At 46.1% G+C, this 22,869-nt stretch overlaps 1 protein-coding gene across 5 annotated transcripts in view; it reads right to left on the bottom strand.

Annotated features, from left to right (window-relative positions):
* Positions 1-22,869, bottom strand: part of AXIN1 (axin 1) — a 76,787-nt gene that overhangs the window by 18,995 nt on the left and 34,923 nt on the right. For all 5 annotated transcript variants that reach the window (XR_012631057.1, XR_012631058.1, XM_074885410.1 and 2 more), the window contains exons 3-4: positions 14,664-14,804; positions 7,314-7,410 (exon numbers count right to left, since the gene is read on the bottom strand). Coding sequence is in view for 3 of the 5 variants with exons in the window: in XM_074885410.1 (XP_074741511.1) it covers positions 7,314-7,410; positions 14,664-14,804 (238 nt within the window). In the remaining 2 variants the exon portion in view is untranslated. The remainder of the gene's footprint in view (positions 1-7,313; positions 7,411-14,663; positions 14,805-22,869) is intronic.

Raw genomic sequence — 22,869 nt, 5'->3', positions numbered from 1 at the left:
AAAAGTGGAAATCCTGTCACCTCCCAGACACCTTCCTTCCCTTCATCTTCTGCTACAACCCAGCCCAGCCACAAAAGGCCACAATTCCCACAAAGCACCCTCTCTTACTAGAGGATCCTGCAGGACTGCATCTCAGCTCTTCAGAGCCATGCAACAACCCTCTGCTTGCTTTATCAATACAGTAACCTTACAAGCGCAGAGATACCATTTTTCTGCTTGCTCTGGGTGAACAAATGAATATTTACAGAAATTCAAGGGCATTTTTGGTTCCTTATGCTGAGTTACTTTGTCCCTAAGTTCCTGAGCTCTGGGATAAGAAGTTTGTGTAGTGAAGTCTGAAGCTATCAGCCACTGTATTTTTCCCATCATTTTTATCCCTTCTGCATTATTTTGTTAGAATAGTAGGGAAAAAAAATGACACAGTGAGATAAAAATTTAATTTGGAGGAAAAATACATGGAAAATTCAACAGTATAAAAACCTGCATTCAAACATTTCAATACCAACATCAGAGAAATATACACTCTATAGAACCAGAGATAAAATTAAATGTGAAGACATGAGATAATTCATAGCAAAAAACCAAATGCAGCACCAGAAGCAGACATCGAGCTTGAAATCTTTGAAGGAGGATGAGAGACCACCTGAATTTATCCCAGACCAACCAAAAGACCAATGTGGAAGACTAAAATAATGCTTTGTCTCAAAACCTGACAAAAGTATGCAAACCATATTGGTTTTTCCTCTTTCTGACAGCTGCTGAGTGGAAGGCAGGGGAAGAAAAATTGAGGCAGTGGGTATCCTACTGATGGCACTGAGAAGCTGAAGACATCTTTTACGACACCCAAGTTGGGTTGCAGAGGTCTCAGTTAAAGCACCGCTTGTTTTGTTTGCCAAGAGCAAGACCCAGCCACCCCTGCCAGCAAATCTCAATTCCAGCGCTCACTGCCGTCGCCTTCTCTTCCACACTGGGTGGTGCTGGGTTGCAGCGTCCCTGGGGACATCTGCGGACACGATGAGGCTTTGCAGGCAAAAGGACTGCTTGCTCTAGCACCCGCTTTCTGTGACAAGCAGAGGGACCAACAGCTCCATCTGAAGCTGTCCCAGGAAGGACTGACCCATCTGAGCTGGGAACAGCCCCAAACAACCATCCCCTTCACCCAGGGATCCAGCTGCTGGAGAGGGCATAACACGTGTGAGCTACCAGATGGGTCCCACCCTGGGATGACAAAGTCTTTGCTGCCTCCAGAACCTCCAGCCCTGCAAATCAAAGGCCTGTATTAAAAAGAAACACCACAGAAAAAGATTTTCATCAACAAAAATGATGAAATATTGGCACAAGGGCCAAAGTGGCATGCTTCAGCCCAGTGCCTGGACCTTGTGTTGTCCAGAAATGGGCCCCAGATGTGCTCCATCATGGGGGAAAGATGTGCCAGAGCTGGTCCCTGCTCTGTTACTCCCTGGGGAGCTTCTAAGATCCAAGTGACATTTCCCCATTCCCCCCGCATAGCCCGGGGGAGCACTTCTGGCTTTCATCAGAAACCCCAAACCCATGACCACCACCATTCATCTCGTGAGCAGCACCAGCAATTCCCAAGGAGGGAAATCACTCTCTTGCCTGACAAGTCGCAACCCGCCAGGTGATGTGTTCACTCCCTTCTGCCACCTCAGACATGCCAACTCTCCCTGCGGTTGTTTATACGACAGCAGCACCAAGCCCTGCTCCGTTAGAAATTTAATGAGCCTAATGAGAGGCAGCTCAGCACTCAGCACTCACTTGGGTCTCCCTGTTGCAGCTACCGCAGCAGCTTCCATAGAAAAGCACAACCAGGAAAGAGTTTCCCTTTATTTTCACAGCCTTTGATGCAATGCAGCATCCCAAACCAAAGTCTCTCCTGAGTCCCCAGCAGCAGCGGGTGCAAAGGCTGAAGTTCACTAACCTGCCTGTCTGAGTCCTCTTACAATAAGGTGGTTCCCTCCAGGCCCAGCAATGTTTAAGGACCACAGCTCCATCTCTGATGAAGATCTGAAGACATTCAGGGTCACTGCTGTATCCAGGGAACTCAAGATATGACTATTTTGGTCTTTTACAACTAATACTTCAGCATGTTTATCCACAGTCTCTCAAAGCCTGGAGGTGACTGAAGCTCAACTACAGAAATGAAAATAATCGAACCCAAGAATCTTTCGGATGAACTTGTTTTCCCCTCTCTTTGACAAACCGCTGCATCTGCAAAACCCACTGCCCAATCCTTGGAGCTTTCCACTCAGCAGAACAGCTAGCAGAGGTCCTCAGCAGCCTCTTTGAGGGTGCAAGATGCAGTCCTCTCCATGAAGCCACCTCCGCAAGGGTTTCCCTGACCATCCAAGTTCAGCGCAAACTGAAATAAACCTCACTTCACCCCCCAGATACTGCTTGCACGTGCCCTGCATTGTCCTGGTGGCTACCTGTAATGGTGACTCACAGAAAGCTTTCAAGCAGGATGATGCTCTGAATGTTGCCATGGGTCTGACTTTATTCCTAGCTCAAAGGATGAGCTGCACAGACTTCCCCAAAACTAATAGTATTGCATAATGAATGCAAATTCCCTGTGCTGAAACAACACAGATAACTGCTGAGGGCTCTCTCTATTTCCCTGGACAGCAAACATAGGCTGCATTGACCTGGTTCAAAAGGCTTAAGACAACAAAGTGTTTGAAACTTTTATCAAATGATGGGCCTGACTTTGGAAGAGAGACATGCTCCATCGAAAACCAGCCAGGCTGAGCCTGTGCCTGAACAAGGATCCTTCAGGGCTTCAGGATTTTGAACCTGCCCCCAGCATAGAGAGCCCTGCCAAGGGAGTCGGTAAATAATCTGAATAATAAATAAATAAATTCTGAAATCTGAAGGGCTCTGAATGCTTTTGTTCCAAGTAAAGGGTGCAGTACTCTCTGAGAGCTGGCTGGTTTTGGAGGATCCAGCCCTCCAGTCTGGACCAGAATGAGATCTCTGGATATTACGGGTCAACAATTCAGAAAGGAAGTGCTTCATTTTAAAGAACTGTTTTATCTACAGCTGTTTTATCTAATGTTTTATTTAATTATCTATCTACTTTTATTTAATGCCACTACTTCAGATGGGTCTGTCCAGAACAAAATCATGCTGAGTTGGGAGGTTGCAGAGGACAACAGATGGGAGGCTGAATGCCAGATGGGTTGGCAAGAAAGAAATTGCTTGAACTGCTCTGGATGGAGCAATCTTTCCTAGTGACAGCTGTGAGGAAGGATTTCTTGGGGTACCTATCACCAGAACATTGTCCTTGACACGTGAAGTGTCTGAAGCTCTCGTACCTTTGGGAAGAAGCAGCCTGCTAAGAACATGCAAGATACACAAGCTCTCCAATAGTTCCACTTAGCACCTGCCATCATGTTTTCTCCTTCTTTTCTTGGAGCTAGTGGGAGTTGCATGGATTTTACTCCATGAGGCAGATGCAGGTCTTGGGTTTTGATGGATTTCACCTTTCCTGAGAAACTGAGGTTTGAGGACCAAGTTGCACATGAGAACACACCAGCATCCTAAATGGGTGGTTTTACTATACGTGAAAAGGCTGAAAGGGAAGAACCTCACTGCGGTTTGCAGGTTCCTCTTGCGAAGAATAAACCTCAACTACTCTGAGATGAAACAGGAAGTTTTCCAATGTTATCGCTGGGTAGAGGTCTCTAAGCAGCCCCAGGGATTCATGGGTTGGGCTGAACAGATCTGATCTGACAGATCTAGCTGGGTGAATTCTGTGTTGGCAAATCTCCCTCTTCTACAGGAGGTTTGATGCCTCCAGGATGCCTGAGTGGCCGATGTTAGATCACAAGTCAGTCTTGGAAATGAAAGGAAGATGGCAGGCTAGAGAAGCCAAGAGAAAAGAATTCTGAACCTCCATGTTTCCCAGATTAATGCATTCCTCTGTGACATATGTTTTTGAAGGATAAATGGTGCTTCCGTACCAGAAATACTTGTGGCTCATGGATAGCTGGATTTCAGCATCCACTTTAGCAGCATTTAGAGATTAGCAAGGAGTCCCACTGCTGCAAGGCGTTTGAGGAAAATGGCCTAAAACAGCTGATGGGAATTCTGTGCAGGTTCCCAACTTGCAGGAGCAGAAAACTCATTCAGCTGTAGTTATCCAGGCAGCATGAGACCAGGGCTCCTCCTGTACACTCCTCACTTGCACAGCATAGCAGAGAGGTCACCCAAAAGTGGTTCCACTCAAGAACACTATGGAAGCCACCTCGCAGCTTCCTTGATTGTGTGGTGGGACAGGAGAGCTCCCACCCAATGATCAAGCTACAGCAAGGACATCATAAAATGGCTCCCTTATGCAGTTAAACAAACTTAACCAAAAAAAGGAATCTCAAGTGTTAATGCTCGAGGTTGGATTTTTCTGAATCTGCTGGGGAAAAAGGAGCATCTCCCACCCTCTCCTGGGAATGAATGAATGGAAAAGCCAGGGTAAATACAGGGCACAGGTACGGCCCTGTATTCTCTGAGCTTTCTGGGCTTTCACTCTTCCTTTGGGAACTTGCTTGCTCTTTTCTTCCTTGGTGCTCCAAGAGTCTGCTCGAATCCAGGAGAGAGAGATGGAAAACCACATGAAAAGCAACACTCACTCACCATGTAATGGGTTCCTGCCAGAGGCACAAAACAAAGGTCTCGTTGCTTGCTAGAGACCTTCACCCACTGCATTCCTGGGCAGAGTGCCATTTCACAAAACACAACTTTTCCAAACTTAGAGCACTGGTGAGTTTGTAAGCGTGGAAGATGCAGAACACAGCCATCCACGCACCAAGACGTGCTGCTGCATAGCAGGGCATCCTCCGTAACCAGCACATACCTTTGTTATTTGGCTGTTGAAACTAGCGGGCAGCCTCCTATGAACATATAATCACTACAGTTTATAGCTTCTGGACCTAACTAAAAGTGCTGCTATTAAAAGCAATACAAGTTCTTTCAGAATTTTGCATAATAGCCCCATAACTGACTTGCAAGAGAATGGTAAGGTCTCTAAAGGACTTCTGAAATGACTTTTTGGAAGTAGAAGGTTCTCTACTATCACTAGGAAAACACGCCAGGCATTCTGCAAGCACTGTCAGTATGGACCCTGGCTGCACTGGTTAGATATGGGTCCATAAAGACCTTCACTCAAAGGCTGCAATTTAGTCATTGCTACACATTTAAAAGCATGTTAACCACCAGGTCCAGGCGGCTCATGGAGACTGCTGTAGCTACGGGCTGTGAGATAGCCTAACCACTGGCTTTGGAAAGCAACACTTGAAGAAACGTTTGCATGGCTCCTTGCTAATTGGGGATGTTTAATTCAGTAAGTGTGCAGTTAGAGGTGATTTTAAAAGACTAACTTTATAACATTTCACACTGGTGTTGTCAAAACATATTGTCTAATTACCTTCTCCTTTCTTGGCTGATTGATAAGCGAGGGCAGAGCAGTGCCTCTCTGAAGTCGATGCCAATTCTGTGTCAGTAATTGGCTGGCAGGAGGTGCCAGAGTGTCTGAACTAAACTTTTATTCCCTGGAGAAAGACTAGAACTAACTCGACTTCTCAGTCCTCCGCTCCCATATAAATATGCGTCAAGATGCCTTTTTCCCTGGGACTTAAAATTACAGTGCAGAACCTAATGGGAACAGTGGATGTTTCACAGAAAAATCCTTGTGAAGCATCTGTGTGTAGTTTAGGAAGAATATGTAATTCTAAAAGACTGCGTAGATAAGTAGGATAATATAAAAATTTATAAGCAGCAGGTGGCCAATTTAAACCTTGTTTCCCCCCCCCCGCCTTTTTTTAACCGGTTTCCAAAAAGGTCGATAAAATTTAATGCTAAGTAAAACTAATTAGCCTGCAAGGAACTGCTGCTGGAATGACACTTATTCAGTTCAACAAAAGAAATGTTTGGCAGATGGAAGTTCGTTAAAGCAGAGCTCACTATACATATTTAATGCTCCATACTCTGAGTTTATAACCTGCAGTTCATCGAGGCATTGCCAGTGCACATGATCAACAGAAAGCCACTATTATTTTTATCCAAAAGGTAAAGCCATTGACAAGCTTTGAAGTCGGAGAATATTCACTCAGTAGTTCCCACTGTTGGGGAACAGCATCAACAACAACAACAAAAAATAAAGGCCAAGCTTTCAAACTTCAACTCTAACAAAGCCATGCTTACAGTAAAAATGGCATCAAGTGAAATAAAAAGGCACCCAGCCAGCCTTTTCAACAGCGACCACACTGTGAAAGCAACTGTGTGAAAAGAGAGGTGACTGAGCAAGGATGGCTAGTGAGCGTCCGCAGCCAGGGCTTTTATTGTCAACCCAGTGATCAAAGCACAGGAGACCCTCTTAAATCTAAGGAAAATAATCTAATTTAAAAGGCAAAACAAAGAGTGGTGCTTTTTTTTTTTTTTTTTTTTTTTAAAATCAGATTAAAACAAGGGTGTATTTCTGCTGGTATTGTGCTGCTTTGAGCAGGCAGAATGAGAACAGCTGCGTCAAGTTTGAAGGCACTTCTGGAAAAAGCAGATGGAGGCTTTTTTTCTCTCTGTTTGATTTGTGCTGGAGTCCAGCTGTCCAAAGGGGAAAGAAGCACCTTTATTCCCTGCTAGATATTAAATGTCACCTGTAACTTCTCACAAAAAGAAAATAATAATAAGCAGAGCTGCAGATGGTGCTGCAGAGCCCTAGCAGTTATGCTGATCTTCCAAAAGCTGTTTGCTTACCTGGAGCAACCGGGGAGACAGTATCAGACAAATGAAATACTTATGCCTGCACCTTCTTTGCTCTCCTGCCTCGTATCCCCAGGCGGGCTTTGTCGAGTCCTTGAGAACAGGTTACAGCTCTCTTTGGCTCCCCAGTGCAGAAGCACTGCTCGGGACAGTTGCATTTCTCCCCAGCTGACCTTGGCTGAGAGCTACATCAGCCTCCATGCCCAATGGCCTCCTACACCTTCCACAAACACCTCCAGCTCACCTGAGGGCACGTAATCTGCTTGCAGGTAGATGCCAGACGGCACTTCCATTCCCATCCGGGAGAAACAACTGGCTACTGACCGAACAGTTAAGAAAAAGTATGTGTTCTGGGCAGCCCTGGATGATGAGTTTGGCAGAAGGCTACCAAGCCCTTTCTTAGCACAGAGGATTTCTGTCTTAAAACATCCCCAAATGAATACAGCACTAAGGGGGGTTAAACTTGAGCAAGCAGAGCAACTGTATGCTAGAGATCTCACATATTTTGCATATTTACCTCTGGGGAAGGAGATAGTGCTACTTACAGGAATGTGAGGTAGTGGCACACGTCCATTTGCTTTGGCACTTTCTTGCATCTCTCTGCGATGCTGCTTGCGGAGTCTGTACGGTGGGATCCCATCTCTGCCGGAATAAAACAACAACATGCCCTGCTTTAGTGCCTTTCTCTGATACCCGACGTTCATTTAAGTCTTACCAATGCAGAGTGGCAGGTAGGAAACCCCTTTATGTTTGAGAAAGGCTTTGCAAGCCCAGGGCAAGTGCAGCAGAGCAAGAGGAACCGACGTGGGGAATGATGCTTGCCCGGGTCCCCGTGCCAGCAGCACTCTAGTATGGGGTGCAGGGGGGACTTACATGGCATCCGCCGGGAGCGGAGTGAGGCAGGGCTCCTGCGATCGCTGCCCTAGGCAGAGGGTAGGGACAAGGACTTGGACCACATCCTGGTACCTTTTATAGTTGGTTGCTTTCTATAAAAGAGCCTGTAATGTACACAGTAAACCACAGGGCAGGCTAGGAGGGGAGGAGGAGGAGTGGGAGCTCAGTGAACATCTACACCAAGGGGAACTCGGTCAGTGAACAAGGTATGTATTTTTAAGAGAGCGTGACAACTTCTCAAATGGCTTATCAAAGTGAAGGGGTAGGCTCTGCTGCTCTTAAGACGATCTCTAGCTCAATCAGAAATTATGGGCTTGGTACTGGAGTTACTGTGCGGAAGAACGGAGCCCTCTCCCCGGAGAAGGCTGGACAAGATTAGGGAGGGAAGCCATGGGCAGCAACACCCAAGTGAACCAGCTCTGCTCAGGTTTGTGCCTTTGCTGAAAAAGCTGGTGACTGAGGTCTCTGCAGAGGGACGTGACAGTGGTGGCAACGATCCCTGGTCCTGACAGATGGGGATCCAGGTCCACGACTCTTCCGCGGGCTGGCGGACGGTGCAGACCTGCTCTGCTGAGCCGCACGCAGCCCTTCTGCAAAGACCTGGGTGCGTGTGGGTCCCAGCAACGGGGTGTCAAGGGGTCAGAGGCACCAGGCTTTGCTAAGCACCCCTAATGGCAAAGCACCACTGGCTGAGTATGACTTCAGGCAAAGGAAGGAAACTCATTTTCGTTCTCACCATTCTGACCATCCTGGTTACACCTGGGGACGAGAAGAATGGGAGTGAAATGGAGCCCAGTTACAAGATAAGGACACGGGCCCATCTCCTGGTGACACGAGGTTATTTTGAGAAAAAACAATGAATGCAAAACCAAATGCCAGCCTGGAGTTTGGCAATTTGGAGCTTTCCTTTTTTATTTTACATGTTGCTGTAGAGACGGACAAAGCGACACACACACACACACCACACACACACACTCACATGGGTGAGTAAGCGGCTAGTTTGTTTTATTACTAAAAGCATGCATTTTTATATATTTCAGGTGCCAGAGTGTCACAATATAATTGGTCAAAAAGTTGTTTTTAACATTCTCATTGGATAACCTTTATCAGTTTTCTCCCTGCTTACTTCATCCTGCTGTGTAGTCTGCAGCTCCTTGAAAGTTATTTGCTTGAAGCATAGTTTCCCTATCTCAAGGCTACACCGGAATCTTGTCAAGGTCAAACCCCTCTTCAATCAGGTTGTTGGCAGACCAGCTGCCTCCCCGGACATTTACACATCTCCCTGATTCAGTAAAAGTAACTGCCTGGGAAGGCTGTGCAATGCCACAGAAACGGGTGGAAATCAATGGAGGGATTTGGTTTGTCCCAAGTACCAAATAACTTCCATGCACACACACCGTCTCCTTCCAAACCCCCAAACGGGCCATCCCAAGGCATCTCACAGCACAAGATGTTTGCACAAGCCAAATGTACTTAGCACCTACTCCCCTCCCCAATTGCCAAGCACAGCTGCTTCTCCAGAACATAAACCAAACAGTCTAACCAGCAGATTTTTAAAGTCGAGATGCCATTTGGCAAGGGAAACACAATTTACTGCGGTGTTTTGCCTGCAAACCTCCCGAGTTACAAGCACCAGCCTGTGCAAGGATGGTCACCGTCAGCCTTTCCCATTTCCATCGTGCCTGCTGCCCCGCTGGCTCCCTGGAAATGTGGGTGCAGGCAGAATCGCCACCAAATCACACCAGAAGAATGCAATTTCATGCAGTAACCCAGGCATTCAAAATTAAACACCACTAAAATAAAATAAAACCGGTGATTAATGATAAGTGCTTTTTAGTAGGAAGACAAATGAGAGAACAGAAAATTAGGCAGGCTAATTACAGCTCTGGCTAGTGGCTGCAGGTAATGCAGGAGGAGGAAGAGCACGTCTGGGAGCATCACCTCCGCTGCGCCCGGCAGTGACACGTTACGGGAGCAGAGCAATTTGCCCAAGCGTTGCTATACCGACAGGCGATTACGATAACTTTCATTAGGTGGCTTCATTTTCTTTAATGATGAACCTCCATTTGAAAAATAATTTAAGAGTCACAATGGTTAAAGAGTTTCATCGCATCACAATGTGGCTTTTTCCAGACTGGATGGCAACAAAACAACTGGCAATTTTTATAGGAAAAAAAAAAAAAAATCTGGGGGATTATTTTCGCCATCACTGGTCGGCATCAATAGACAACATTTCAGCTTAACTGCTGCACAAAACCCGGGTGCCAGAACACAACTCGCACACTAAAGCCGCATGGCCGTTCGCGGGAAAAACGGCATTATATTAGAAGGTGCAATTTTTCTTTCTTTCTCTCTCTTTTTTTTTTTTCCTTAATTCTCCCCAGCAGCAGTCCCAGCGGAAAGAGCGACTTTTGTTCCCAGCACAGTAGCGAAAGGCTGATAATGGCCTCTAATCTATCCGGCTTCAAACACATGTTCAGCCCCGCTGTGCTGCCTTTGATGTCATTTTAACTAGATTCCCCAATGCCACCTCTGAACTTGGAACATTCCTTCGTTCAATGTACTGTGCCAACTCAACCAGAGGAAGCAAATTCAAAGATAAGCACTTTAATTTTATCCCAACAAAACCTTATTCAATAGATGGGGGAAAGCAAGGAAAACCAATACCATACTTTTGTTTTCCTTTTGTCAGGTAGCTTGCTTTGAGATATATTCAATAGATAGCGAAATAATATATATATAAAAATCAAAACTTTTTTAGACCACATCTACTTTTAAAATAAAACTTTCCCAAACTGTTTTTCCTTGTTTCATCACGTGTTTTTCTTTAGCACCATAAAGCTCTGCGCTGAAATGCAATGGCGGGAGAAAGAGTATTTCTATTGTTTATTTAATTATAATGCGATTGGTTTGCTGCTGGGGGGGGCTTCCGAACCGAACTGAACCGACCTGCAAGAGCCTCTGGTGAGCAGGGAGGTTTTGTTGTGGCTCTGCAGCTGTACTCTTCTAACAAGGGCTGTCTTTGCTCATCCATAGACAGCCTTCAAACCTTTGCCTAACAAGTTGGAAATCACCATTTGGATCTTTTAAATTAAAAAGCTGTTAAACCTGTTTAAATATAGCAGAACTCAAGGTCATTCTGGATCACAGGCCATAGGAAAGACAGGAAACAAATCCACAGCGAGACTGATATTTTCTACCAATTACTCTTATCAAAGCACCACCGTCACCGAGAGACCTTTCTCACATAAAGAAGCACGATGGGAAAACTGCCAGACATTTTGGCCAAAGGCCAGTCATCTGAGGAATAATATTTAATCCACAAGGTTTTTTGAAGGAGTAACCACTGTCCTAAACCCCTCTGCTCCAGGGAATGGCCATCCTTACTCTGGGGCAGGCTTGATTGGAACTGGGGAAGAAGGAGCATCCCTCCAGCCAAGCCCATCATGCTCCTTCCAAGCCCACTGGCATCCAGGGCTTCCCAAGCACCTGGGGGAAGGCAAAGCTGTCTCTCAACCAAGATAAGCCAGGACACATGATAAGACCCAGAGGAAGGAGTATTTTTGTTTAGTTGGACCACAACACTGGGCTAAAGAGGAGACATTGTCTCTTGTCTACCCATGTAAGATCTTGCAGAAATAAAGAAAAGATACGGACCTAAGGCATTTCAGCATCTGAATTGGAACATCACATGGCAATTTAATGCATTTCAGCTTCTGTCTGTTGCCTTCCTACCTAGATTTGCCTTAATTTCCCTTGAGCATCTCTGTTGTGACAACCCCACCCACACAGAGGCTGTCTCCTCCACTCGGGAAAGATGCTATCTGTATGCGGGGATTATCCCAGACATCAAGAGCAGTTCAGGACTGCACTGTAAATGCTGCTGCAAGCCTGGGGCAGCTCTGAGCAGCCCAGGGGGGAGGCAGAGCCCCAAAGACCTGACCCACCATTCAACACCAGCAGTGAGCAACTCAGCCCCACCTGCGGCCAGCAGCACGCTTGCTGGGCCAGCGCTCGCCAGAACCTTTCACTGTGTCCTCTCCAGACCTTGCCCCCACACAAACCAGCTAAAACAACACAGCTGCCATGCCGATTATAAAAACAGGTTTTAGCAGAGAGGACCGGAGCTGTTTTGCCTACAAGGGCAGAGGAATTCGTATGACACAGGAAGACTGAAAAATAATCAGCGGAGCACAGGCATTTAAGAGCAATGTTTTTAAGCCACTCAAAAAGCAAACTCCTCGAACAACAGGGACTGATAATGTATTCGTTACATAAATTCAGTCCATTACAATAATATTTACCAGTGCTTGGAAAGATCCTGTTGCAAGTTTGTCTTTTAGGCAAGCGTGTTTGTAGCTGGTACCACAGACATGACTTTAAAAACACTTCGGTGAGCAGGGTGCTCCTGAAAAGCCTGTGCCTGCCTCCCTTTGCCCCAGCTCAGAAGGCCAGATAGCCAGAGCATCACCCAGGTCTTCACTAGTGGCTTTGAACAGCTGGGCTGTGCATGCAGCCACATCCAAACCCTGCTTTGCCGTGATCAATACAATATCAAAGCTTGGAAGGGAGCTGGTGACAACTGCAATACATCAGAGTACAAGCAACCGCTTAGTGGGTCTGCCTCCTCCACTGACTTGAGTTGGCCAACACTGGAAGAGCACACCTTGCATCAAGTCACGCTCTCTGTGCACCCGCCTGCTTTCCTGGTTTATTAGCACTCCTCAATATGCTATCCTGATCGTCTGGACACATTCTCCTCTGACAGAGGGTCAGGGAGGTTTCCACCTTGGGGATCACACCCCGTTCACGCGCTGCCTTGGAACAGAAGCCAGATTTCTTCATTATTGAGCTTGACTGCTGTATGTAAACAGTACACATAGTGAAGAACCTCGCTCATCAGCAAATGAAGCTTTTATTGCCATTTTCCTCAGAGGAGGCCTAAATTCAAAGCACCGAGACATGCAAGTCTTGTCAAGCAGCAGGAGTCCCTTCTTTAACTTGCGTCTGGTTGTTCTTCATTTTTGCTGCCTTGAGCAATTCTGCAAAAATTCCTTTGAAACTCAGGAGGCAGATAGGTTCAGCAATGCCATGTAAAAACTGAACAAAACCTAGTACTGGAGTTTTAAAGCATGTAATGAAGAGCAAGTGCTGAAAACAGACAAGTCTTTGTAAGCCAAAGGTCAAGGTTGTATGTCCAGAATCCCAATTTGGAGATCAATCTGCATGTATCCAGTTTGAGATGCACAGAAATGAAGATCACTGGTTTACCCTTACGATTTTTAAGACCTGCTTAAAACTAACCACTGACATTGGGCTAGTTATTAGCAGAAGACAGCACACGTATCAGTAGTAATTAAAGTCCTAGAAGCAGCCTATGGTGGGCATAGGAGGGATAAAATGCCTAAAGGAAAAAGGAGCAAAGAAAAAAGAATGCATAGGATGGTCAAACTGGAATTATTCTGCCTGTGTAAGAAATAAATTATGGCTACTGAAATAAAAATCAGGAGGGTGAAGAACTCTGGCATAAATGATCACAACTTATCGCAGGTATAACCGTCAGTGCAACCCCATGAGCCCACTGGACCTGTGGAAAAGGAAGTGCTAAAAGCTAATTAATTTTGAAGAGTTCTTACATCTGTCTCTCCTGATAACAAGAAGTTACGTGACCCCTGCTAGCTTCAGAGTACTCCTCCATATAAACTGATGAATATGAAGAATCACAGAAGGATTTGGCCAAGCAGCTGGATTTGTATCAAATGGAGCCTTTGATTAGTGGTCCTGTACAGCCTTCTGTCCTAGGGGCATCCTCCGCCTCCCATGCCCCTTTGGCCAGGGTCTGCTGCCTCCATTTTGCAACATGACATGGATAAGGCGTGAGGAGCTGGTGCCAGGGAACAGAGCGCACCCCGTAGCTGCTCCTAAATGGCTCCAAGCCTCTGCGGAGCCAGAGACAAGCACGCTACCGGCTCACATAGAGCCACCACAGCAGACACAGAAGCCCCCCTTACCATGTCACGCACTCACCAACTCACTGTATAAACTGAGGGCAGGTGGGGAACTGTTGCAGCACCCATTATATCCATGACGCAGGCTGGAAAGTTTCTCCAACAAGGTCTGACAACTCCTGACATTCACAGTGACATTAAACGAGCCACTTGGAGGACTCTGTGTTTACAGCACTGCCGTTAATAAAACCCTCTCCTAATTCTGTAAACCTGTCATCTTTTGCTTGAAAAATCAAAGGATTTCTGCTCTACAGAAAGACACTTTGCATTTGCACTACTAAAAAACAGACCAAACACTGAATATTTTCCCCCAAATCCTTGTTTTCTATCACAGAGATGCAGTCACAACAAAATCTCATAATGTCTTTTTTCTCCCTTTGCAGACCCTCTTTAAGGAAGGTATCTCATGGGTGAGATACAGGGTACTGTCATGAGGGTCATGAGCCAGAAAAAAGCAGAAAATATTTGGTGGGGGCTTATCGGTACGAGTTGTGTTAAAGTGCAGTGGTCACCAGACAAACTAGAACTGGTCAGTCACCAATCCTATTGAAGAGCAATTGCAGACTGTGCACAGTTTGGCAGCAAAAAAATTCAAGAGAAGTACCCAGGTAAGTAGAAAGCTCCGTCTGACATTCAGAAGATACTATATCTCAAATCACTTACTACAAAGCCATCCAGCATTTCCAATGCTTCTTGCACCTGGCAAGCAACACTGCAGGAACTGCAACTGAGCATCATTTCTTTTAGTTCACTCAAAGCATTTTATGTTGCAAATGTTCCCAAGACCAGCAAGGCTGAGTAGCTTGCACAGTGACAAAACAACTCTGCTTGAAAAGAAAGCAAGAACGATCATGACCATGGTCTAGTCAGATATTCCTCCCAACACCAGCTGTGGCGAACCCTCCCCCAGACCAACACAACAGCAGCACCACCACTGAAGAAACAAACACGCTATTGTCCCACTTATTGTCCCACCAGATTGGAGTTACTTACACGCTGCTGTCCGTCAGCGACATCGTATCGGCATCACTGGACATGCTCTGCTGCTCGCTGTCGTTGGCACTGGTAGCTGGTGCCAAAGCGTAGCCTGTGTTGACATAGTAAGGGTTAACAGGCTCTCTCCACGATCCATGCCTGCAAGAAAAATGAGAGTCAAATTAGAAGGACACAACCTTGACCATACTCTGCATCACTAGGCAGGAGGACTCTGCCTGGAGCCCCAGCATCGGTGACAGGCTACAGAATAAGCTGTGTTCATACTAAGTTGCACTGATAGAACCACGAACAATTTGACTCATAACTGGAAGCAAAAGGGAATTTATGGAGTAATGAAGATTAGAGATGAAGGGAGGGAACAAGACTGTATGGAGAAAGTCCAGTTCCTATCAGGATTTGTGGTGTCCATGGGTTAACTGCTCAGCATTGTCATTCTATGAGCAAGGCAGGACATCTAAAAGCAGTACCTAGATAATAAGACAGCACATTTCTTAGTCAAAACAGGCTTCTACTCTTCCAACGGCAAGGGATGTGTAGCATGGCTCATTCCTTCCATGCTTGTTTTTACATCCCTCTTCACTTCAACATGTTTGCCAAGGGAGGGAGGTAAAGCAAGAAATGTCTGTTCCTTACAACACAGTACCTAAAGCCGATCTCAAATGTCACACCTGGGTACATCAAACACTTGCAAATGCCACCAGGAAGGACCATCTAATCACACCAGCTTTTCCAATGGACAATCTGTTTGTGGATCTACAGAAGCTAGTTTGTACACAACCACATGCCTTGTCCTGCAGACAGGTTATTCAAGTACACGTGCAAGCAGGCCAACCTCCTCCTCTTCAACAGGATGACAGAAGAGAGACTGCCAGCGTGAGCTAACTTGGGAAGCAAGTTCCTTGCTTAGGGGGAGACCTGCATTAATGGTGAAACAGCCTGTGAAACAAGCAGGCGAGAGCTCCTTCACACCGACTCTGCCACTGGCATAGAAAAGCTACCGCTGCCAACGTGCCTCCAGCTCTGCTACACCGCAGGACAGTCAGGCCACGCAGGCAACTTGTTGTCACTGAAAGTTATTTTGCAATTTGCCAGAAGGAGGAACAAGCTGAAATGTTCACACCAACACAGCATCATTTAATCCTCTCTCCCTGCCTACCCCTCTGCATGCTGAACCCCTCTTGCCGGCTGAACATGAGCCAGCAGTGTGCCCAGGTGGCCAAGAAGGCCAATGGTATCCTGGCTTGTATCAGCAATAGCGTGGCCAGCAGGGACAGGGAAGGGATCTTACCCCTGTACTCAGCACTGCTGAGGCCGCCCCTCGATGAGTGGGTTCCGTTTTGGGCCCCTCACTACAAAAAGGCCATTGAATGACTCGAGCGTGTCCAGAGAAGGGCAACGGAGCTGGTGCAGGGTCTGGAGCACAGGTCTGATGGGGAGCGGCTGAGGGACCTGGGGGGGTTTAGTCTGGAGAAGAGGAGGCTGAGGGGACACATCATCGCCCTCTACAACTCCCTGAAAGGAGGGTGCAGAGAGGGGGGATGAGTCTCTTGAGCCAAGGAACCAGCGCCAGGCCAAGAGGGAATGGCCTCAAGCTGCGCCAGGGCAGGGTCAGACTGGCTCTTAGGAAGTATTTCTTTGCAGAAGGGGCTGTTGGGCGTTGGAATGGGCTGCCCAGGGCAGGGGGGGAGTCCCCATTCCTGGAGGGGTTGAGGAGTCGGGTTGACCCAGTGCTGAGGGATCTGGTGGAGTTGAGAACGGTCAGTGTGAGGTTCATGGTTGGGCAGGAGGATCTTTAAGGTCTTTTCCAACCCAGATGATTCTGTGACTCTATGAAGAGCAGCATTTGTAAGATATCTTGAAGTTGATGAATTCCTGGGTTTTCCAAGCTGTTACTGACTCTGAAAATTGGAGTCCTGTTTTAGTTCAAATCATGAAGCTCATCAGCACGATCTTTTATTTAGTAACTCAGTAACCAGCACCTAGTTGATGTGATTTATAATGCACTTTGAGCAAACACCTCCAAGGAGGGCTCATCACACAACTTGTGCTTCCCTGTTCTGCCGTGAAAAGCTTTTCTGGCTGTACTGCAGTGGTCAAAGTCCTACAGACAACAGAAAACAGTCCCTGCCCTTACATTTAGGTAAGACAAGGAAATCCATGAGAAATGCACAGCTGGAAGGACCGGAGGTGAGGAAGACATCAGCAAAGGGAAAAGTTGGCAGTTTCTTCATATTTGTACAGAGTATAAACGTGGGACAGCCACTATGTGAACTGGGACTAGCAGACAACCCATTTAAGGTGGAGGTTTCTAGAATTATTTAGGTGTAATATGGTACTTGGTGTACAAGGATGGAAGCATTACCAAAGTATCATAAAACCTGAATTCAACAGGGCTATGCAGCCTTCAGCTAACACGCTGCTCATATCGCTCCTATTCACCCTGCCCTTCTGCTCCTAGACACAGAACCAATTTTCCTTGTAATACAAAGGGTCACGGATGTTCACTGTTCACTAGGAAAAATCATATTGTTTCAGGTCCATTATGGGGTCAGTTACCAACAAATTACCCTTCTATTTTCGCTAAGAGAAAACTAATATTTTGCTTGCCACAAACCAACAAAAACTCCAAGCTATTTCTCCTTGGATGACAAAGCTCAGTGTAGTCGCAGAGTGGTGTAAAGAGCATTCAAAACTGAGTCAGCTGAGGTTTTTCACGACTGTTTGAGGAAAAGGAAGCCTTGTGAAGTCTCTCCACACTTGGGTGCAATACAGTCAGTTGGGTACGAACGTTTACAGGCGCCTTGGGATGGCGAGTCACCACAGACATCTTCCAGCACACAAATGTTCTGTCTGTCACTGTAAATGTGCACTGAGCAACCTTATTTCTATATTCCATTAGATTTCAGAACAGCTTTCTAGGGCAAATATTTAAGCCTTAAAATAATTTGAACAAGTTCACGCTAAAAAGCAAGGTATAATAAGTAATACCTTACCAGCCCCCCTTCACCAGTTCTCCTCTTGCATAACGGTCAGTTCTGAACATGAAAGGAGCGCTGTGCAGTGCAACCTTCTGTCAAATCTGATATGACAGTTGCGTGATGGAGGCTGATACAGCCTCTTAAATTGAGGCAGCAATGATGGATAGCTCAGGCCTTCCCTGCGGGCAAAGAGAAGGACGCTTTTTGGATAACCCAATTAAAATGTAGCACCAACTTCTAGTGGACCTTCTGCCAGGACTCTCTGGAAGAGGCATGGATTATTCTAGCAGTATATTAAGAAAGCACTATGACATATAGAATAAAATGCACAGACCAACCAATTTCTCCTTTTTATCTGCTGATACAAAGACAGAGCAGGAGAGAGCATCTGAAGAGTTCGTCGGGTATGGATCTGAGATGGCTGAAGGAACCAAGAACAAGCAGATGGCTGCTGGGTGGTCCCTGGCCCCTCCAGAGGAGTCAGGATGGATGGGCTCTCCTGCAGCCCTCCACAGCTGTGGGCTTCCCACTGAGGATGCAGGCAAGAGTTTGGTCACAACTGCTGTATTTAGCTAAAATTACACACTTAAGCATGTATACAACAGGGATTACTTCCATTTTACCTCTGCCTCTAATACATCAATGCAAATGTAAACTTTTGGTAAGCGTAAGTAGATGGAAAGGGTATAGGATTTCAAAGCAATCATAACAGGTTAAATTACTTTTGAGGAATCCATCTGTATTCAATCCTTCTCCTAATGTTCCCTCTCCCTGACAACTCTCTTCAGCTGGCTCGTATCACTATTTGAATGTTTTGTGCCGTGCCTCTGAAGAACGCTTTCAACATCTATTAGGAGGAAAACATTAAAGGAACATGGAGTCTAACAAAAAAACCTGGTCACTTCTGATCTGGGAGGGGAGGCTGCTTTAAAGGGGATACAGGCACACTCAGAGCGATTTGAAATGTCAGCTAAAAACCTCACATACTGAGTTCTATGTGCTGATAAGGGCGATAAAAGGAAAGGTGAGTATTTAAAGTTAGACTTCACAAAAATTCCTGCAGACTTCCGGAATTTTATTTTATTTTTTTAGACAGAAAGAGCAATGAACGTTTTTGTAATGAACACAGAACATTTCACACATCGTAGAAAGAAAGCTGCATGTCTCTTCTGCAGCTCTCAGTGTTCAACCCTCAAAATAATCACATAGGGAACAATTATAATAGAGATCACAGCGACCCAAGTAAGTCAACCTGACCAGCTGCCTTTTCTTTGCATAAAGCCCTCCACTGATCACTGTAAATTCTGGTAATGCTAACAAGGGCCAAAACTGTTGCAGAAAACCAGCAAGCATCTCCAGAGGGCTTCCTTCTACCTGTTCAGAGTTTATCTTGCATGTTGTCTTGGCTGTATCCTATCCTCAAATCTCCCACTCCTCCAACCAAGACCAGCACTCAGCACTTTGAACATTAGCGCCGTCAGATCTTAGAGCTTCAATGTAGTGAGAAGAGAGGGAGGTCCTCTTCGGTCCTCTTGCCCTAGCTAGAATTCCCACTGCATCACGAGTCCCTAAGGGTATCCTTTTCCTTCCAGCCTGGGATCCCCAGGCTCCTTCACACAACTTCACCTGATGGCTATTTCAATTTTAAATCAAAGATGCAAAGTCCCCAACTTTTGCCAAATATGCTACTCTTTGCTCTATGCAAAAAAACATAGGGCTGGAATGCTCTGGGGAAGAACTGCATCACCTTCAGCATCCACAGTGGGAGGAAGCGCCAGTCAGAGAGGGGCCTGGGGGTGTTGACTGACAGCCAGCTGAACATGAGCCAGCAGTGTGCCCAGGTGGCCAAGAAGGCCAATGGCATCCTGGCTTGTATCAGCAATAGCGTGGCCAGCAGGGACAGGGAAGGGATCTTACCCCTGTACTCAGCACTGCTGAGGCCGCCCCTCAATGACTGGGTTCAGTTTTGGGCCCCTCACTACAAAAAGGCCATTGAATGACTCGAGCGTGTCCAGAGAAGGGCAACGGAGCTGGTGCAGGGTCTGGAGCACAGGTCTGATAGGGAGCAGCTGAGGGAACTGGGGGGGTTTAGTCTGGAGAAGAGGAGGCTGAGGGGACACATCATCGCCCTCTACAACTCTCTGAAAGGAGGGTGCAGAGAGGGGGGATGAGTCTCTTGAACCAAGGAACCAGCGCCAGGACAAGAGGGAATGGCCTCAAGCTGCGCCAGGGCAGGGTCAGACTGGCTCTTAGGAAGGATTTCTTTGCAGAAGGGGTGTTGGGCGTTGGAATGGGCTGCCCAGGGCAGGGGGGGAGTCCCCGTCCCTGGAGGGGTTGAAGAGTCGGTTGACCCAGCACTGAGGGATCTGGTGGAGTTGAGAACGGTCAGTGTGAGGTTCATGGTTGGGCTGGATGATCTTCAAGGTCTTTTCCAACCTAGATGACTCTGTGATTCTCTGAAGATCTTGCAGATCCTGCCTGCAAAGCCAAATCCACACGGCACTCCCTTCAGTTCTCAACAGTTATGTACCTCCTTTATTGATGTTCTTCAACAAGTGTGGGAAAAAAACCCAAACCTAAGGCAAGAAGGAAACTTCCTTGGAGATGAAAGGCCTCTAGGGAACTAATTTTTGTAGAATTAAAATTTTCACTAGACGGAGTAAGTTGCACAATGGTCTATTGGCAGGACTGAGAGACATGGTCTTCCCAAGTCTGCTAGCAGTTCCAGTGTGGCTGGAGCAGCTCCCAGTCTAACAAGGAAGCTGATCAGATCCATCAGTTTTCATTGCCGCCATCTTCTCCAGCTCTAGCACTGAATTTTTATGATACTGACATTTTCTGGAAGAAAATTTTTACTCAAAAGAACTGAAGTTGTGACAGAATCCAGGCAGGCTGGCAGTCCTCCTCTTGTAAGGGTCTCCCACCTGCCTGACCCTGAGAGAAGTGCATCTCCAAACTCCCTGGTGGCACCTCCAAATCCCTGCACTATCAAGGAAGCAGCTGTTTGAGACACTAGATTGGTAAACCCAAGAGATAAAGATTCATAAAGCCGACAACCACAAAACCCCAATGCATTCTGCTTATGTTCCCCCTAAACAGCATTTCCAGATCTCCTCCCATGACATACTCCGAACCTTTTGGTCACCACGGTTTGGGTGAGGAAATAATTTTAATATGGGAAAAATCCCAATTTCTAGACAGCTTGAACCATGAGGCAGTTGATAATCACCCAAATTTCATGAGTTGCCTTGGAAAACTACGAGCTGCGGGAGGTGTGGGGATGTTGGCAAGTCCCAGGAAAAGACACCCCAAAACAGGCTCTGCAGGAACTCAAGACCTTTCGCTCCAGTCAATGGCAGGCCGAGCAGCTGCCATACCCTTCCTCCTGCACAGCAGCGAGGAACCTCGCGGCAGGACACGATTCCTCCTTCCTTCTTTTGGTGGTTGGTGTTTGAGCTCAGGGATGGTGGCCAGAGACCACAGATGGGGGCTGCGACCCAACGAGACCCAGTTACTGAGTCGCTGTGCTCCCACCCTGCTTCTTCACACCACCTTGTGACAAATTAGTTTCAAACTTTTGCAGTCCTGTGTTTTTGAAGATGACTCTTTCTAGACCTACATTTTCAGGAGGAAATCAGCACTAAGCACTACTCTTATTTGGTGTTTCTGGTCATTCTGCCTTTGTGACTGGGAGGACACAGTCTAATGCTGTGATATCTTTTTAGCTCATTGACATCTTCACTTATTCAGTGTGAAAAATTAATTTTTTCATGTAAAAAGTTACGTACTTCCATCCAAGGGGAAAAAAAACCTTCCAAAATGACAGCTCACTGAATCTCTGACTGGCCAGACATATCAGAGCTCTCTTACTTCCCATACTTACATCTACCAACAAGCGGGTGACTGTCACATCCTTCACACAATACCACATTGCATTATCACAACCAGTCAATCAAATTAAAAGGTGCACATGTTACATGTTAGCTTATGATGTACGAGCCGAAGCAAATCCCTTCAGCATATTTAAATAGCATGTGCTGACAAGGGTGTCCGAGTGGCAGGGTCACCTTTAACCAAGAGATTAGAACAGCATGCACCAAGAAGTCTCATTTACAAGATTACATTGATCTACCACCTGAACAGAAAAGTCTCCATTTCCAACCTACGGTACCAACAATCATCACAGAAGTTTCGCCATACTGGGTATAAAGGTATTAGAAACGTCCCAAAGCATTCATAGCACTCCCCAGTACATCATCACAGGTATGTTTTGGAGCAAAGAACAAAATGTCTGTGAAGATGCAAAGCTCAAACCCTTTACTCCTGACTGGATTTAACCTGCACTAAAGACACAAAGTCTGCTCAAGAGGTTAAAATTGGGGATTTAGCTGATAATTTGATTGCAGATCCTCAGGGTTGCTCCACTTAAAACTCTTCCCAATTACTCTGGGTACTCAGACACTGCTGTGCATCTCAACTTTATCACTGCCAATGTCAAGCTAATCACATGTGTTCTAGGCAAGGGCAGCTTCTTCAAAGATCACATCAATTCTGGACAAGTTAATCTGTTCTTTGAGGTCTCCAGATGGCTCTTGCCAAGAAAGTTCACTTCCAGCCCTGCAGCCGGCGAGCACAGCAGCCCCAGCGCTCTGCAGAGCATTACAAAGGAACCAGATCAAAGTTGCGTCTTACAAAAAAATGAAATCTGAAGTTTGAAAAGCAACAGCAGCCTGTCACTTGTAGGCTTAAAGACGACTTCTGCATGCTCCAGCTATCAGGGAATTTATGATTACAGTCTGGCTTTTAAAAGCTGATGAAAAAAACGACGCTCTTTAGTGCTCCTTGCCTTTGCAAATCTGTATCTTCTTCTGTGCTTATTCATCCTCCCACGCTGGAGGAAGAAGGGAAATAAATAAAAACATAACTAAAAGTACAGATAAGGGCTGGTCTTCTCTTTTATTCTAAGGCATTCAATTCCATTTTAGGACTACACAGAGATTATTTTATGGGGAGCTTCAGTAATTATTGTGAAGTATTAAAGTACAGTTACAAAAGCTAAATCCAAGATCTACCAGTCTGAGTTTGCAATTTCTCACTCCTTTGCATTTATCAAGGACATACTGCTTCTCAGGCAGGACTAAGGTACAGAAGACGCATTAATTAAAACCAGTAAAATTTAGGTCATAGGATAGAGCAAGGTGGGTCAGAAAAGTGGTTTAGAATTC

Source organism: Strix uralensis, chromosome 16, assembly GCF_047716275.1.
Source record: "Strix uralensis isolate ZFMK-TIS-50842 chromosome 16, bStrUra1, whole genome shotgun sequence".
Classification (NCBI taxonomy): domain Eukaryota; kingdom Metazoa; phylum Chordata; class Aves; order Strigiformes; family Strigidae; genus Strix; species Strix uralensis.
Note: the sequence above shows the minus strand (reverse complement) of the source record. Positions and strands in the feature narration are given on the sequence as shown.